Source organism: Durio zibethinus, chromosome 3 (genome assembly GCF_047325235.1).
Source record: "Durio zibethinus cultivar Kanyao isolate XHJ-2024 chromosome 3, ASM4732523v1, whole genome shotgun sequence".
In the NCBI taxonomy this organism is placed as follows: domain Eukaryota; kingdom Viridiplantae; phylum Streptophyta; class Magnoliopsida; order Malvales; family Malvaceae; genus Durio; species Durio zibethinus.
This window is the reverse complement of record NC_143164.1, coordinates 3,527,697-3,544,539: the sequence shown is the minus strand read 5'-3', so window position 1 is coordinate 3,544,539 and position 16,843 is coordinate 3,527,697. Positions and strand designations below refer to the sequence as shown.

The following is a 16,843-nucleotide window of genomic DNA, read 5'->3' as shown; positions in this document are numbered from 1 at the left end:
CGCAGACATGAGACTACCCAGTTACGACTATGGCAACGAAAGCAGGCAGAAAATTTGCAGGAAAGTAGTAGAAAATGGCTAGTTATTTGGGCTAGCATTAATTAATGGGCTCAACACCTTGAACATGACCATTACTAGTTCGGCCTTAGGCTATTGGACGAGAGCCCAAAAAGTGCAGCAGATAAAATTGCAAGTAAGATGCAGGACCAGAAAAAAATGGCCCCAAGCACAGGTAGATTGAACGAGCACTATAAGTTGGTGGACAAGTCCGCTGAATCCAGCTCTTTCGGAAGTAAGATTAATCAATTCAGACGTCCTTGGTGCCCCAACGACGAGTACCGATCATATTGTTCGAAAGAAAATCTCCCCAGCTATCGAAGTTGAAAGACAAGTTCATGAGCGACAATTGACAACAACAATAATCGAATCAAAAACCCACTCGTGGTGGTTTAAAAATTTTGAAATGAGACAGATATATGACAGCCCGAACAGAGTGAAATGATTCAATTTCCTATAACATGCAAAGGCTCGATGATACAATTGTCTCCAGGGTACTCAGCTTTGGATATGCCAACATTGTATGCAACCCTTTTTGTTGTGAAAGCTGTAAATATTTAAAATACAGAATTCGGAAATTCTTAAACATAAAATGAACATTTAAGTTGAGCAAATCGGCGACATCGAAAGTATAATGGACTGCCCAGTATTCAATGACTTCAAGAAAGAACAGAAGTTCTATTCTTTCCCAAAATCAGTACTGTAGTGCGCACTTGATTCCAGTTTCTTGGCTTCGTTCAATTTTCTTACTGCCTGCAATTTCATCAAATAGAGATACAAGTGAGCGCATCATCACCATTGTCCAACTTTGTTTTTCCCAACAGTTATGCCAAATAAAAAGGACAGTCATTCAAGTTTCAAGGTTCTACCTTCATGAAATCTTCGTGGATGACATAATCACGTTCTGCACGAATTGCTGACATTCCAGCCTCCGTGCAAACATTTCGTAGATCAGCACCATTAAAGCCCTAAAGCAATGGTGACACAAACTATATTAGCAATAAGGATTACAAGCTTGAAACAGAAACAAAACACCTTTGACTTACCTCGGCAAGTTTAACAACAGCCTCATAGTCAATTTCACCATGCTTGGCTATGCCAGCAGCATGAATCTTGAGGATTTCCATTCTTGATTGCTCATTTGGCAATGGAATCTCTATCTTTCTGTCTAGCCGCCCAGGACGAAGAAGTGCAGGGTCAAGAACATCAGGTCGGTTTGTAGCCATAATCATTTTAACCTACACAAAACAATTTAAGTTGATAATGATTTTCCCACAATTAGGAGAACTTAAAAGCAAACCGGTGCGCTAGGCAGCAATGAAGGATCCATTGAGAGAAATTTGAGTTCCAGACCATGGAAACACAATAAATTAAAATACATATGATTAAAGCCACCAGCCATTCACTTCAGATTTTAAGAGGTAGGCCTCTTTTCCAAGGACACCAAGGAGATGTTATGATTCTGTAGTAGTCAAGTGGAATGAGCACCTAACCGGATAAAGCAGTGATTGAAGGCACTTAGAAGTTTACTATTGGTAAACAAGTTTCCAGAATATCACACTCATCATCCGCTTTGTGAGGAAAACAATGAAAAAGTATAAACAACTTAACTATGGCATGTTAGGATGCAATTGAAAGTGCAAGAATATTTGCTTTAAATCACAATCTTGAACTATGTTCATGAACAAAATAATTTACCTTCCCTAGCTGATCAAATCCATCAAGCTGATTAAGTAACTCCATCAGTGTTCTCTGTATTTCACGGTCAGCACTTGTTCCCTCACTGAAACGGCGCCCACCAATGGCATCAATCTCATCCATAAAGATGATGCAAGGCTGAATAAAAAGAAACAAACATAAGAATGATATTAAGGGATATAAAGAAGAACAGAAGAAACATTCATAACTCCAGGCTCTCACTTGGTGATCACGTGCATATCCAAACATTTCTCGTATCAGCCTTGCACTTTCTCCAATGTATTTGTCAATTATCGCACTTGAAACAACCTGAATTCAGATGAGAAGGCGAAATGCATTCATTCCCGGACAGGATAACATGCCAGAGAAAACCACAAAGGTAAGATATATGGTACAAAAAACTGACCTTTAAGAAGTTAGCATCAATATTACTTGCTATTGCTCTGGCTAACAATGTCTTGCCAGTACCAGGAGGTCCATAAAGTAGGACACCCTGCAATGAAGACAAGATATTTCAGATGATTCTCATTCAAACATCAGTCCACCACAGCATGCATCACCCATCAATATACACACAAGCACACCCTATGAAACTCCAGACTTGAGAGTAAGGGGAGACAGGAAGCAATAATCACCTTGGGAGGTTTAATCCCAACTCTAAGGAAAAGCTCAGGGTTCATAAGAGGGAGCTCAATAGATTCCCTCAGCTCTCGAATTTGATCAGATAAACCACCAACAGCCGAGTAGCTAACATTACCAGGATCTTCATGCAACATGTTGTAAACAACTGGATCAACCTGTCATCCAAAGATGTACCAATGTGTCAGACGTTTGTAAAGAAAACTTGCTTTAATATCATAAATACAGCTGAACCAATTTGGATGATAATTACTTACTTCGCGTGGCAGAGCCCGCATGATTGTAAGTGTTGTCATGTCAAGAACCACTCTAGTTCCTGAAGTCAGTTTCTCCTTATCAACTTTGCTGCGGCAACCAACCACATACCGAGGGCCACTGCTTGCTTTAACAATCACTGAAACATCATACAAACATCCAATTTATAATTATTATCAATTCTCACAAAAATGAATCAACAAATAGCCTAATATTCGAATGCAACTACTCAGATGCAAACAATGCAATTTTACTTAAAAAGAACACATAAATGAAGTGTATAAGTTTGTAATGCAAGTATGGAAGATGCCTAGCCACTTGGACTAATGTACAAACATCAACATTAAAAAAAAGGTGGGGGAGAAAGAGTATAGTTACAGCGTTCATTATCAAGAGGCCTGAGAACTTCTCCAATGATCTGCCCAACACTCTGAAGAGACTTCAAATCATCTTCTGTTTTGTTGAACTCTTTCTTAGCAGCTCTCAGATTCTCCCTACCTGAAAATTCATGAGCATAACTACATGTGAGAAACCATCTTAAATATGCACTATATTAATCAGAAAGATAAAGTCCCGGTCTTCAAACAACTACTTCACAATACAATAGCCAGAGCTACAAGCATTCTTTTCTTCTGTTTCTTATTCTTCTTTTATTTTCACAGAAGCCCAAAAATTTAATTTCATCATCAACAAAAGTAAAAACAAAAGCCAATTATCATCCCAAGTCGAAGACATTGCAAAGCATACTTTCAATTGAAAACAAAGTAATTATCAATTGCAACAATCAAAGCTTAAAGCTTTTGTCCCCAATTTTTACCTACTCAAGCCATCTCTATAAAAAACAGGGAAAAAAAAAAGATAAATTTCAAAGCAGCATAGCAGCCGATAGAACCGACAGACGAACCAAAACGGCAAAGCAAAACCCTAAATTCTAACTCGGCAACAGCGAAACAATAATTGAAATTTAAAATAAAACGCAGATCGGGGAAAAGAGAAAAGTGCCCCATGTTCAGGGTTAGATGATGGGGATTATAAGATCAGATGGGAGGAAACCTGTTCGAACCCTGGATTCGTAGTCTTTGTGTTGGAGCAGTTTCTTCCGATACTCCGCAACCGCATTACGGCGTCGAACGGCGTCTTCTCCGTCACTCATTGTCACAATCTCTGATCACAGATCCAAATCGTTGGAAGTATACTTTGTTTTGGGCTTTTTCCGAGTTTTCTTGAGTGAAGGGTTGTGGGAATTGGGACTAATGTAATCTGCGAGAATGGCTTTGTTTTGGGCTTTTCCGAGGTTTCTTGAGCGAGGGGTTATAGGAGATTGCGAGTTGGGTCTATTCGTAATCTACCAGCGCTATACGTATTTTAAAAGCCGCCTTCGTTTTTTTTTTTTTTTAATAATAAAATATTTCACCCAAAAGAAAAAGGAAAACCATTTTTTAATTAAAGCAAAACCTTAATTAATCATTATCTAATTCTAAACTATAAGATTAAAATAATAAAATTCACAAATTACAAATTTATAAACTCTTTTTTTTTTTCCCAACAAAACTCCCTTTTTTTTAAGCAAAAAGAATTTAAAATCAAATCATAAAATAAACTAGATTTTAAATTTGAGGAACAAAAATATTATGTACATATCAACCATTAGAAATTGAGAATTACCATAACATTGGATTTTGAATTGGAACCATTTTAAGGATCAGATTTTTTTTCCCTTTTTGATTTGGAAACAAGAATGACGTTTCATAAGTTCATTTCACAGGTCTAAACTACAAATTTAGAGGTAAAAAGAATGAAAAATGCCACTATAACATTAATATCTACAGTATTCATTTTCTGCTGCATAATACACAAATAGATTTTAAGATGAAATTTATCCATCAGAATGCCTGGCAAAAACGGCAGAGGACAAATATATATTGAAAAGGTCATGACACATTGGAGAAAGTTGAAGTTATGATTTACATAGCTTCTTCATTTGGGGTAGGCAGCCTGGCAAAACGAAGAGGGGCAAATGCCTTGATCAATGTCCCAATCTCAATATATTCCTGGAAAATAAGGGAAAAATATATTAGAAAACAACAGCATTATTAGTTCTGTTTATAATGAATGAAAATTAGTTTGACATTTAGGCTTTGTCTTATATTTACAGTTTTCTCCACCATTCCAACCTGATGCAAGGTACTGAGAAGCTCCCCTTTGTCGAACGGGACAAAGGCTTCCACTGGAACCATAGAATCCTATTCCAGATTCAGGAATTAATTACTGTCTTCATGTTTCAAGGACATTGAAATATTGACATAAATTTGGTACCTTCAATTTTTCCTGCACCGCGTTGTGGAATTCCAGTAAGCCATCACCAGTCAGAGCAGATATACAAGCAACATCCTCTCTTCTTTCTGCTTCTAACTTTATTTTTTGTGGATTACTAACCCTGTCAACCTGCCATAAGCATCAGCATTTAGGGATTGTCAACCTTAAGTTCATGTTGCAGATATAGAACTTTTGAACAATGCAAAAGCAAAACATGATATAAATCATCAACATAACTAATAAGCTCAACGTCTACAATAATTAGGTTTTAAGCATGTGTCAGGTAAGCAAACTGTTTCCAATTCATGGTTCATAAAGCAGGATACAAAATATTATAAACAAAGTAATGACCTTGTTGAATCACTATGTATATTTTATCAGTCAGTTTCCAAAAGTACATAACTAACCATACAAGTAACATATCAATTTTAAAACAAAAATTCTGAGGTGGTGTTTGGTTCGGAGAATCTGAAGCAAAAATATGAGCATACTGAGATAAGACAGACTTCAGGCATCACATAGGGTTAAGCAACAAAATACAACAGACGGCTCCATGCAGGTAGAGGAAAAGTCAAGTAAAATTATACAGATCACAAGTACACTGAGGGAAATAGGTCAAGTTCTCAACAACTCAGAGATAGAGAATATCTCCATTACCTTGTTCCAGACCATCAACTTCGAAATTGCAGACACATCAAGTTCTGGAAGAACTTTTTCCACAGCATCTATATGCTGCTCTGCTAGGGGATGGCTGAAGTTCGTAGAGCAATGTAAGTTGATAAATTAAAGAGAAAACAAAAGAAAATAGAGATGACCCAAAGCTTGAAAATGTTATGCCTGATATCCACCACATGCACTAAAAGAGAAGACTCTGATATCTCCTCCGACGATGCTCTAAAGGCAATCATTAGACTCTCCTTGGTGCGTAACATGAAAGGACTTCTTCCTAACATAGTCATCTCCAAAAGGTTAGGGCCTTATCGGTATTTAAATTTTTTCACATTCCTAATTTTTTATAATTTGATCAACATGCATATAATTTTGAGTTAATACTCAAATAGTATTTTTTTTTTAATTTAATTATCGATTGCCAATGAGAAGAACGTTTTCCTTAGTTTTTAAGCAAAATTTATTTGTTAGTCATAAAGCATAAAAAAGGGAAGAGTTTAGGTTGTCTTTACTTTTATAAAACTAGTGTGGCACATATATTAATCATATAATAAAGTATTTTGTAATTCTTTAATGCATTTAATGTAAATTAAGCATTGTATTTTGTTTACTAAATCACACAATTGAATGAACATACTTTTTCTATAATATTTATCTTAACTTCAAACATTTTATTAAAAAAAAAAAGGAATTAATGGTATTTTTTTTTCTCCTTGACCAAATAGGTCATGGTAAAAAAAAAAATATATATATATATATATATATATATAATTTTCACCTTTTAAAAGGTGGATCGAGCATTAGATAGATTCCCATCATTCATGCTCCTAAATGACACATAAACACTCAATCAACTATCAAAAGAATTAAACAAAAAAATGGAAGTTGCTTAGCCACTAACATAAGTATAAAAAATAATATAATTTAAAATTTTAATAAAATCATAAATAAATGTAACAAAATTAAAAAATATGTTTTATATTTATGTATTAACATAAATTGTAATATATAATTTTGTATAAAATATAATATAAATATATAATTATTAATATTTTATATGATATAAATTATTAAATTATTAAATTTATACCAATGTATAAAAGCGCACGCGAGGAAACAGAGTGTGACTCGTGAGTTTCTCACTCACACCAACTGCGAGTACAGCTAACCCTTCTCCCTCCCCAACATTTTTGGTCTATCTATCACATTTTCAATCTGACTTTTTTTTTTCACTTTAATATTAGTAATAAAAAAAACCCAAACCATAATGCTTCCGGTACTTTGGAAAGCAAGAAAGAGAGAGAAAAACGGAAAGACACCATTTTTATACGTTAAAAAGGGGCTTAGGGGCCGTTAACAGGTCTGCCAACTGGTGGTTAGCTTTTGAACTCTCTTAAGCAACGAATGAATCAAACAACATTCTAAATTTTCCAAAAATAACATTTAAAAAAAAACTACAACTAAACAACACAGCTTTGCCTTTTGTTTTTGTCTTTCTTTTTTTGTCTGGAAGGACTGCGAAAGGGAACCGTTTGTTCTTAACATTCTTCTTCCTTATCATCATCATCATCATTTGTTAGAATAAAAAATTACAGTTGTTGTCATCAATAATTTTTTTTTTTTTTTTGTATTGAGTGGAATTATTTAATAATATTTCTTGGGTTGGTGTCGATGTTCCAATGATAAGGAGGTTGGTTACGTTTGGGATTATATCTCTCGGTATTGGTTTTTGTCTTGCTGTTTTGAAGCTTCCTTCTTCCTGTTTCCCGCAAGAGGCGCAGCTTCTCTTTGGGGGGCTGTCAGGCATTTCACTTTTACCTTATCTGTTTTTATGATGTTTTTCACCATCCTCTTCACCCTTTGCTTTGTTTTGTGAGAACTGTAATAATTGATTGATTGGAGACCGTTGTATGTTTAGAAAAGTTGGTTTTATCTCTTGGGCTTGATTTTTAGTGCCTTGAGTACATGATGATGCTGAAAAAGAAGACAACTTCAAGGCTTCTGCTTTAGGGGTTTCTGTAGATACATGGATGTTTGAACTTCTTCTGGGTGTTGGGTAATTTGGTTTTTTATTTGTTATGCTTTTTTTTCTTCTTTTTCTTTAAGTTTGAATGTGATATTTCTGTTTCCAGTGCCAGTGGGTACTTCATGATGATGGTGATAGACTGATAGTGTTGATGATATGAAGAAATGGCATACAAAGTGAAATTGCAAAAAGAAAAAGTTGTACTTTTTTTTTTTTTTTTGCTTTGAAACCTCTGGATTTCCTGCCCTTAAATGATTATGGCTTACCTTTTGATATCTATGATTACCGGATTCTTTTTTCCTCAGAAGAATATCTGAATTTAAGCTTGGATAGGATTTTTCTGTTTCTCTAATTGAATTGATGGAAGATAGTTGTAGAATCTAAATATGAATTTAACTAAGGGATGATCTTCGTAAAAAGATAATGCAGAAGCTTAAAATAGAAGATGAAGGATTTTTTTGTTTTGCTGAATTTACATGTTTGGGGTACCTTTTTGATTTGTTGAAATAATATTTATGGTTAATCTTGGTTATGGTTTAATGCGGTCCTTCAGTAATTATTCTTTTACCTTTTTTAGTATTAATCTATTTTTCTTAGCTTTTTTATCTTCTGTTTGGAGGGAGAAGTGTCAGCATGCAATACAAATAGTTGTTAGAGATTTGGGTTTTTCTTTATTGGGGATTTCTCATTGTTGATTCAGTTTAAACTCTAAAGCGCTTTAAAACATAAGCTATTGACCTTGTTGCTGCACTTTCATGCCATGGACCAACGTGTCATTGGCTATTGTGGTGTTTCTGCTTCTTTGAATCCTAAGTTCTTTGGCACAGATTAGATGAGCAAAGAACAATGATGCAAATATCTGCCTTTGAATTTGGGACTTTGAAAGATCTCTGATATATGTTATCTCGCTTTTTTGTTTGATCAGGATCTACATATTAGCTGATCACTGTTTTATTGGGAGGTACCCAATTTTTAGCAATCATTTGATTTGTGCAGACTGGTAAATTGGTAATGCTTTATCATTCCTCTACTGGTAAACATAAGGAAGCAAATTATGGCCACTTATTACCCAAGTTTTAGCTATGGAAGAGAAAATTTATCTACCGCTTATCTGCGGGAACAAAAGCCTGTCTCTTACCTTGGATCATCTTCCGATCCTGGTAACTCAACAATATATCAGAACCAAGCTTCTTCTGCTGGGGCATTTTCAGAGATCTTGTCTGGGAGGTCTTTGTCTCTAGAGAACTGTGTCCAAATTCCATCTATTGGTGGTAGAAATGAATTGTTATTCATTCCACCCTCAAGTAACACCATGAGTTTGCAATCTGTTGATGGGCAGTTAAACATTACAACAAGCAATTCAATATGCAATACTGTTGCAGTCAATCCGCCTGCAATACCAAGGAGTGTTCTGGATAGTGAACAGAGTTCTCAATCTCAGGGACTATCTCTAGCCCTTGGCTCACGATATCTTCTGGAGTTTCTATACCTTCCTTTCAGAATCAATACCGGGGTTATGCTTGTCTTAGTGGTCATCTTCATTTTCAGGAAAGGGGACAATTCCTTGTACTGATGATGAGAGCAGAAAAAGTAAGGAGTTGAAAACTTCTGATGATATGCAACGTGGCTTTCCTGGAGGCAACAATGATGCATTTGAAACAGATGCTTTGTCTAACCCTCAGGGCTCAATAAGTCACAGACAGATGCATTCTGATATATATAAATTTGAGCCAGGCTTTGCAAGTACTATTCTAAACTCCAAATATCTCAGGATGGCTCAAGAGTTGCTTGATGAAGTAATTAATGTACGAAAAGCTTTGAAACAGCCTGATGTGGATAAAAATGTAAGCTCTCACCAAAATCATCCAATGGGGTGTCAATCGAACCTAGTAAGTCAGTTAACGACTCATCTTCTGAGATATCACCTGCAGAACAGCAAGATTTGCAGAACAGGGGGACAAAACTCTTGTTCGTGCTGCATGAGGTAAGCATTCACTTCCATTGTGCCGTGCAGTTCTTTTTTCTAATTTTTTTTTTCATTTTGAATAATTGCTTCGGCAGGCATGCCTGCCTTCATTGTGCTTCTTGTTTGATTTTGCTTTCACTTTTCTTGGTGACTGCTTTTCTCTGATTAAATTATTCTCTTCTTTATCACATTTTGGAAACTATCTTATATGTGTTTTAATTGAGCTGTCCTCGTTTTGGAAGATTGCTAATGGTCATGCTCTTGTTAATAGGTTGATAGAAGATACAGGCAATATTACCATCAAATGAAAATTGTGGTGTCTTCTTTCGACATGGTAGCTGGTTATGGGGCAGCTAAACCATACACTGTACTTGCCCTACCGACAATTTCCAGCCACTTCTGCTGTTCGCACAATGCAATCAGTGGCCAAATTCAATTGACCCAGAGAAGCCTTGCAGACCAAGATAATTCATCAAACAATCAAGGAACAATGCCTCGTCTCCGCTATGTAGATCATCGGCTCAAACAACAAAGATCTCTTCAGCAACTAGCTGTGATGCGAAATGCTTGGAGGCCTCAAAGAGGGCTTCCTGAAAGCTCTGTTTCAATCCTTCATGGTTGGCTTTTTGAGCATTTTCTCCATCTGTATGTGCTTAGATCCGTATTATTCCTACTTTTGTGGTTGGCTTTTAGAGCATTTTCTCCATCTATATGTGCTTAGATCCATATTATACCTATTTTACTAGCTAATACCAGGAACTTCAGTTCACTAACCCTTTCTGAAATTTTTGGCCAAAAATAAACCCTTTCTAAATTTAGCATTGACCAACTACCTGAAGGATTCAGAGAAAATCATGCTCGCAAAACAGACAGGCCTGACCAGAAACCAGGTAAAGTGATGAAACACAATTATCTGACCTGTAAATTATTAGTATCCTAGTTTCCTTATTCATAACATGAATGGCTAATACTGGTATCCACCTATCGACAAACCAGCCAATCTAAACCTTAGTTTATTACTCCTTCCAATAAAAAGTGTACATTAATTAGCTGTACATTTAGTAAAGGAATTAATCTTTTGATTTCTTCTCTGACGTGGGGACTCCTCTATGCTCACTTGTCACGTTGAATAATGTGTTTGGAGCAGGTTGCAAACTGGTTTATTAATGCAAGGGTGCGTCTTTGGAAGCCCATGATTGAGGAGATGCACAAAGAAGAGTTTGGTGACATGGTCTCAAACTTCAAATCTTCGTTAGAAAACGCTGCCAAAGCAACTAAAGAAAATTCCTCGGTATCCAAGGATATGGATGCCGAAGAATTGCAAGAGAGTATGACATCCAAAGTTGCTGGTGCTGATAATAACCAACCAGGACAGGTTCAACAGTAAAAACCTGATCATATCCCAGATGTAGAACTGAGCGGGGCTATTGCAAGATCATGGTTTCAAAATATTGCTATAGGAGAAAGTGTCTTATCTACTGGGATGAAGTTACAAGTTGACCTAATGAGTAACATGGAGAGCAATAACCCTTATCCAGATACATTAATCCCATCCAGCCAGCATGGTCATGGTACACTTATGTCTGGTATTGCCATGTATGATTTAACAAGGTTGAGTGGTTTTGCAGTTGGCGGTCATGTGTCACTTGCACTTGGTTTACAGCATCATGAAAATAATGTCTTTCCCAATTCTGGAGAGACCAATATGAGAGGTAACACCAGGATGGCTTCTTCTGTGGGGCCAGAGACAGAGGACTTTCACTGCATGGAACCAGGAAATCAACAAGACAGGTTTGGAAATCCCCCTATATTACATGATTTTGTTGTCTGATGAAGAATGTCAACCTCAAGCTTTAGGACGGTGACACCTAATTGTTAGGAGATGGATCACGTGATATGATGACAAACCAAAACAAAAAAAAGAAGCAAGCCTTGAGATGTTACTTTGGGATGGCTGGTTTTATGTGTTTCATGTTTGAGTAGATGAGAAAGACAAAGCATTGTTATGATAGAAAATAGATATGGGTATGTGATACCCATTTGAAACACAAATATAGATATAGGTATATGATACCCATTTGTAACACACAAATAGATTGGTGTGGTAGGTATATATATCTGTAAAGATAGGGTAAGCAAGATTGGTATAGCTTCTGTATTCTGCTGAAATTCTTGTACAAGTAATCTCAAGTGTGATGTCTTATTTTGGAAAAAAATGTGATTAATATAACTGGCACATAAGCTAATGAGAATGCGGTGAACTTTGGAAACTTAAATTTGTACAAATATGTACTGTTAACAGATAAGTATGCATTCATATCTTGTCATATCCGTTCAGAATTGTAGAATCGTGATAAGCATGGTACCATAGCCAGATGCCATTAATGTGAAATTTTCAGCTCTTTGCTGCTTGTTCCATCTGTTTGTTCTTGAATGGTCACAGATACTAATATAACATCTGGGCAGTTATGATGATATTAGCCTGACTGAAGGGTGCATATATGTTCTATCCTCGGATTTGAATGGCGGTCCGTTGAATCAATTATTCAGTTCGTGGACCATATCCATGTCTTGCTAATCAACTCAATGGGACCCTGTATGATTTCTCTTTTCCTCGTCCATGAACCTTTTGGCTTTTTTGTAATAGAAAGGACTTGAGCTTCAAACATGTTTTCATTTATGCATCTTCCTTTGGTTTCCCTCTCCATTGGCTAAGGTCCCCTCAGCCGTCATTCTACTGAGCTCATTTATATCTACTTTTGATCAAATGCTCCTTCATTCAGTGTATGGGGTTATTTTAACTATCGGAGTACATATAGCTTTGCAACTTAGCTAGCAAGGCGTGGCATGGGCGATGGGAGACGGTACTGAGAATGACAAATGACCGAGAAGATAGAGAAAATCGATATAATCCCCCTAGTGGAGTCAAAGACTCAAAGCCAAAATAATGCTTTGATTAAATGAGTGCATCTCTCTTCTTCACAATGTCTGTTGCTTGTTTTCGTGGGCCATGTGCTTTTATCTTCTTCAGGATGTCTGTTACCAGTTAGCTCCCAAGTTAAGATGACTGCAGTAACTACTGGGTGATTTTAATCAACTATAGTGGGAAACGAGTGGTTCACGAAGTTTAACCTTCAGGATCAAGGCAATAAGGCTTGCAGCAGTTTTTTTTTTTTTTCTCTACGATTGTAATATGCAGAGATGCTTCAGGTTATGCACGCTTTAACCTATGAAGTACTGAGTGTGGGCTTTGCAGGTCTCAAAAAACTACAGAGTTACAGAACCAGAGGGCGACAACTGAAGGAGGCCAAAGGAACAAAGTTGCAGTCATTACTTAAAACATCCAAACAGATCAACCCAAAAGATCACACGACACCCAGAATCAATCTAATCAGCTCAACAAACCATATTCAATTGTCAGCCTTTTTGGTCTCTTTCTCTCCCTCTCTCTCTCTCTCTCTCTCTCTCTCTCTCTATGACAGCACAAGAAACCATTTTTTTTTAAAAAATTTTCTGCACGTCCTTGAAAGATTGTGATGTTCATCGTCCTTTCAACATCTCTGTGCATGGCTACAACAGCTAACAGGAAAAAGTTAGATATTCCCATATGGTTTACAAACTCACAAGCAAACAATCTCCAAACTAGGAGTGTGCAAAAGATAGCCCACTTTTTCTCCTTCTTTTGCAGATTACAGCAACGCAGTGTACAGAAGAATTTAACATATTGAGAGCTCTCCTTTTATGAGAAGTGAGAGAGAGAGAAAGAGAGAGAGAGAGAGAGAGAGAGAGAGAGAGAGAGTTTACACTGTTTTTGAGCACATGTACTTTTGAGTCTCACAAAGAAATGTAACTGCAGGCAATAAAGCTGAAGGTTTGATGCTTTTGCTTGTTGTTTTATAGTCAGGGAAGAAGTTGGGGACCATTCTTCCCTGTCATCTTATTCATTTCTGCTCACCCAATTAACTTTGCCCTTTTGATGAGCTAGCAGAGGTCTATGTATCTAGGTCTTCTTCCTTTTGGCTGCTTAGAATTAGACACCTTGTTACTACTATCAACCGATGCTTTGTTGATTGCTTTAGACAAGTGATTTCGGCTATCTTTTTAGCTTTATTATTAGTTCCTCAAAGTCGTTCCTTCCAATCAGGTCTTCAGTTAGTTACAGATGGCTCAATGCCTTACTTTTTCCTTCTCCATGGATTAACACATTGAATCTCCTTGTTTCATTTCCCTCCCATTCGGTTGGTTCCCATTTTAATCTGTTTCATGCCAAGGGTTTTGCTTTTCAAGGAAAGGAGCTGCGCTGGTTGTAATCTTTTTTATGGTTACTTATTCTGTGATCGCTCAGTGGCTCTAGATCTCAGTTGCCTTGGCCCTTGGGTGCAAAACTCAGTACAGATTTCCATTTCAGTTCTGTCGGCCATTACTCCAGGTGGTCCTGTGTTTAATGCCCGGCAACTTATATTTTTGTACTTCTTATCCCGCTGGTGAATATATTCACTTGCTTCATGCTGAGTCGTACCATCAATATCACTCGCTTTTAATGCTTGTCACATGGAATGTTAATCTGTCTTTGCTTTTGTTTACCCTATGTATGGCTCAATAATTTTTGTTAACGAGGTGACTCACTGTTCTTGATATGGTACATCCAGATTCTGTATTTCTTCCATTCCTTAATCAAGGCTCATAGTTCCTTTTTCCTCACATTTGAACTCACTTGCCCTGGCGCTTTAGCAACTTTTAAAACCTTTAGCTTCCATTTCTGTCACTATGGTTTCCGGGGATTCGCCTCCAAATCCAACTTCTAGTATGCTACACCATTGTACTGTCTCATATTCTATTCATAGCCAAAATCAATTCGGAGGCCAACATTTTGATGCTTATGGCTCTGCTTTGAGAAGCAACCATAGCACATTTCCTCAGTCCCATGGTTTGTTGCCTAGCATTCATTCTCTTGGGGAAAGAATGTCTAGATCAATGGATCTTCTTCCAGCTCCCATTGTCTCAGAGGAATCTGAGATTAGCCAGACTAGACACTTGATGGACCTTCTTGGAGCAACAAATGAGACGAACCACCTAACTCAAAGGCTCTCACTCTCACTCGGTTCTCGCATGCTTGGTCCGTCCTTAAATTCTAATATTGCAAGTTCCAGTTACTTTCTTTCCGGGGCGGAAGATAGAGAAGTTTGTAATCCAGGAGTGGAACACATAAGTGATGACTGCTCTTTCACAGGTAACACATTTGCTTCAGCTTCCACCTCACTACACCGATCCTGTTCGTACGGAGCAGACTCTTTTGCTACTGCTATTGGAAATTCGAGGTATCTAATGCCAACTCAGTCCCTTCTAGATGAAGTTGTCAACGTTGGTAGAAAAAATGTGGAGGAAAATTTTTTTGGAAAGTTATATCTAGGCGATAGAGAAGGAGGTTCAAGACTTTCATCTGAAATAAGAGCAGAATTCTGCAGTAACGAGATATTATTGCCTGACAAACATGAGCTTCAAATCAGACTTGCAAAGCTAATTGGATTACTGGAGGAGGTTACCAGACCCTATTTGATGTTTTGTTGTGTTGATCATATTTTAACTCGATTAATTGCTTATGAATATTACTTGAATTTACTTATGTAACTTCATTATTGTTTCGTTTCCAGGTTGAGGTTAGATACGAGAAATACTGTCAGCAAATGGAAGAAGTGGTTTCATCATTTGAATCGCTAGCTGGTATAGGAGCAGCAAAGCCTTACACTGCTTTGGCACTCCAAGCAATGTCCAGGCATTTTGGGAGTCTAAGAGATGCCATAGTATCTCAAATAAATGTCATCAGAAGAAAGTTTTTGCACGATTTACCGAGAACCAACAGGGGATTATCCCAACTTAGCCTGTTTGATAGAGATTCTAGACGGAATCGACTGTCTCTTCAACAGCTTGGAATGATCCCAAGCCAAAGGCAAGCTTGGAGGCCTATTAGAGGATTGCCAGATAACTCTGTAGTAATCCTTCGGTCTTGGCTTTTCGAACACTTCCTTCACCCGTAAGTCCATTTAAGTTTAACGACTTCCGCATCGATTCTATGTACCACAATTCTTACCATTTCTTGCATGGTTCTGAACAGTTATCCAACCGACTCGGAGAAGCAGATGTTGGCATCACAGACAGGCCTGACCAAGAATCAAGTATAATTCCTTACAATTTTTTCTTATCCTCGAATCATCTATTCGCGTAAAGCTCAGTTGATTATTATTGTTAATTCAGATATCAAACTGGTTTATAAATGCTCGAGTTCGACTATGGAAGCCTATGGTAGAAGAAATGTACAAAGAGGAGTTTGCGGACTCTCCACAAGATTCTGATCCATCATTAGCTACGCCTACCAGTTCCACGGGCAGGGAAGCTGTCACAGATCAAGCTGAGGATTGAAGCACTAGCAAAGATCACTTTAGTTTTTGTAACCAAAGTTATTAGACTAATCAGAGTGTACGTTGCTTCCTGATTTACTCTTTCAGGATTTGATCTGAAACTGATTAGGCTCAAAATTCCCGACTCCAATACATTTTTGAAGCTTAATAGTGGAACTGTGGAATTTAGCTCTCAAAATTTTTTTGCTCATCGCAAGAAATAAAATTCAGTTTTGGCAATTAAATTTTATGTTTATACTTTTTTCATTTTTGTAAAAGAAAAGAAAATTTTTACGGAAAGAAAATTTGATAGAAATGAGCAGACAACTCACTTTATATTATAGAACCGTTTATTTTGTCATATTCACTGGAATCAAGTCCATGATAAGATAAAAAATTTAAAAATAATATATAATATTGATAGTATATTAAATATAAAATATTAAAAAATCTCAAATACAAATAACGTAACTTGCATATTTATCCATCTAAGTAAATAAAAAATTACTGCTTTCATGAAAAAAAAAACTTATACTAATTTAGTAATTGAAATTTAAAAAAACTCACTTTGAATATCAAATTATAAAACTAGAATTAAATATGATTATGACAATAAATATTTTCTTAGATTTTATTAAAAAAGAATATAGTATTTATAATTATTAGAGTATAATTAATCAATTAAAATTAAAATTGTGTAAGTTAAAAAAATTATATAAAATTACACTTTTAAATAATAGATTTTTACATAATTTTTTTATTATGATTATCTAATTTCAAAATTATAATAAAATAAATTTGAGGTGAAATGCTTTCATGAAA

At 36.4% G+C, this 16,843-nt stretch overlaps 2 protein-coding genes, 1 long non-coding RNA gene and 1 pseudogene across 4 annotated transcripts; 2 read left to right on the top strand and 2 right to left on the bottom strand.

Moving 5' to 3' along the window:
* Positions 1 to 491: 491 nt before the first annotated feature.
* Positions 492 to 3,874, bottom strand: LOC111307876 (26S proteasome regulatory subunit S10B homolog B). The gene is made up of 10 exons (XM_022906210.2): positions 3,703 to 3,874; positions 3,028 to 3,147; positions 2,652 to 2,788; positions 2,391 to 2,552; positions 2,162 to 2,248; positions 1,978 to 2,064; positions 1,756 to 1,893; positions 1,104 to 1,295; positions 927 to 1,025; positions 492 to 810 (listed from the first exon to the last, which is right to left on the bottom strand). Exons 1-10 carry the CDS (start codon positions 3,800 to 3,802, stop codon positions 736 to 738), a joined length of 1,197 nt encoding a protein of 398 aa, XP_022761945.1. The 5' UTR covers positions 3,803 to 3,874; the 3' UTR covers positions 492 to 735.
* Positions 3,875 to 4,810: 936 nt separating this feature from the next.
* LOC149519536 (uncharacterized) lies at positions 4,811 to 5,823 on the bottom strand. Its single transcript, XR_016340783.1, has 3 exons — positions 5,623 to 5,823; positions 4,966 to 5,094; positions 4,811 to 4,892 (listed from the first exon to the last, which is right to left on the bottom strand). It is a non-coding gene; the product is annotated as an uncharacterized LOC149519536 (long non-coding RNA).
* Positions 5,824 to 8,572: 2,749 nt separating this feature from the next.
* Positions 8,573 to 11,593, top strand: LOC111300783 (BEL1-like homeodomain protein 7; annotated as a pseudogene). Its single transcript, XR_016340782.1, has 5 exons — positions 8,573 to 9,178; positions 9,364 to 9,644; positions 9,898 to 10,275; positions 10,466 to 10,516; positions 10,774 to 11,593. The product of XR_016340782.1 is annotated as a BEL1-like homeodomain protein 7 (transcript).
* A 1,289-nt stretch (positions 11,594 to 12,882) lies between these two features.
* LOC111299473 (BEL1-like homeodomain protein 11) lies at positions 12,883 to 16,263 on the top strand. The gene is made up of 4 exons (XM_022894685.2): positions 12,883 to 15,164; positions 15,278 to 15,657; positions 15,739 to 15,799; positions 15,879 to 16,263. The coding sequence occupies exons 1-4, from the start codon at positions 14,394 to 14,396 to the stop codon at positions 16,041 to 16,043; spliced, it is 1,377 nt and encodes a 458-aa protein (XP_022750420.2). The 5' UTR covers positions 12,883 to 14,393; the 3' UTR covers positions 16,044 to 16,263.
* Positions 16,264 to 16,843: the final 580 nt, after the last annotated feature.

Coding starts and splice junctions, on each gene's coding strand:
- LOC111307876 (XM_022906210.2), bottom strand. CDS start 3,802: ATGAGTGACGGAGAAGACGCCGTTCGACGCCGTAATGCGGTTGCGGAG. Junction 1,894..1,977: donor GATATGCACGTGATCACCAA/GTGAGAGCCTGG, acceptor CTTTTTATTCAG/CCTTGCATCATCTTTATGGA. Junction 1,026..1,103: donor CTGTTGTTAAACTTGCCGAG/GTAAGTCAAAGG, acceptor CCATTGCTTTAG/GGCTTTAATGGTGCTGATCT.
- LOC111299473 (XM_022894685.2), top strand. CDS start 14,394: ATGGTTTCCGGGGATTCGCCTCCAAATCCAACTTCTAGTATGCTACAC. Junction 15,165..15,277: donor TAATTGGATTACTGGAGGAG/GTTACCAGACCC, acceptor TTTCGTTTCCAG/GTTGAGGTTAGATACGAGAA. Junction 15,658..15,738: donor TTCGAACACTTCCTTCACCC/GTAAGTCCATTT, acceptor GGTTCTGAACAG/TTATCCAACCGACTCGGAGA.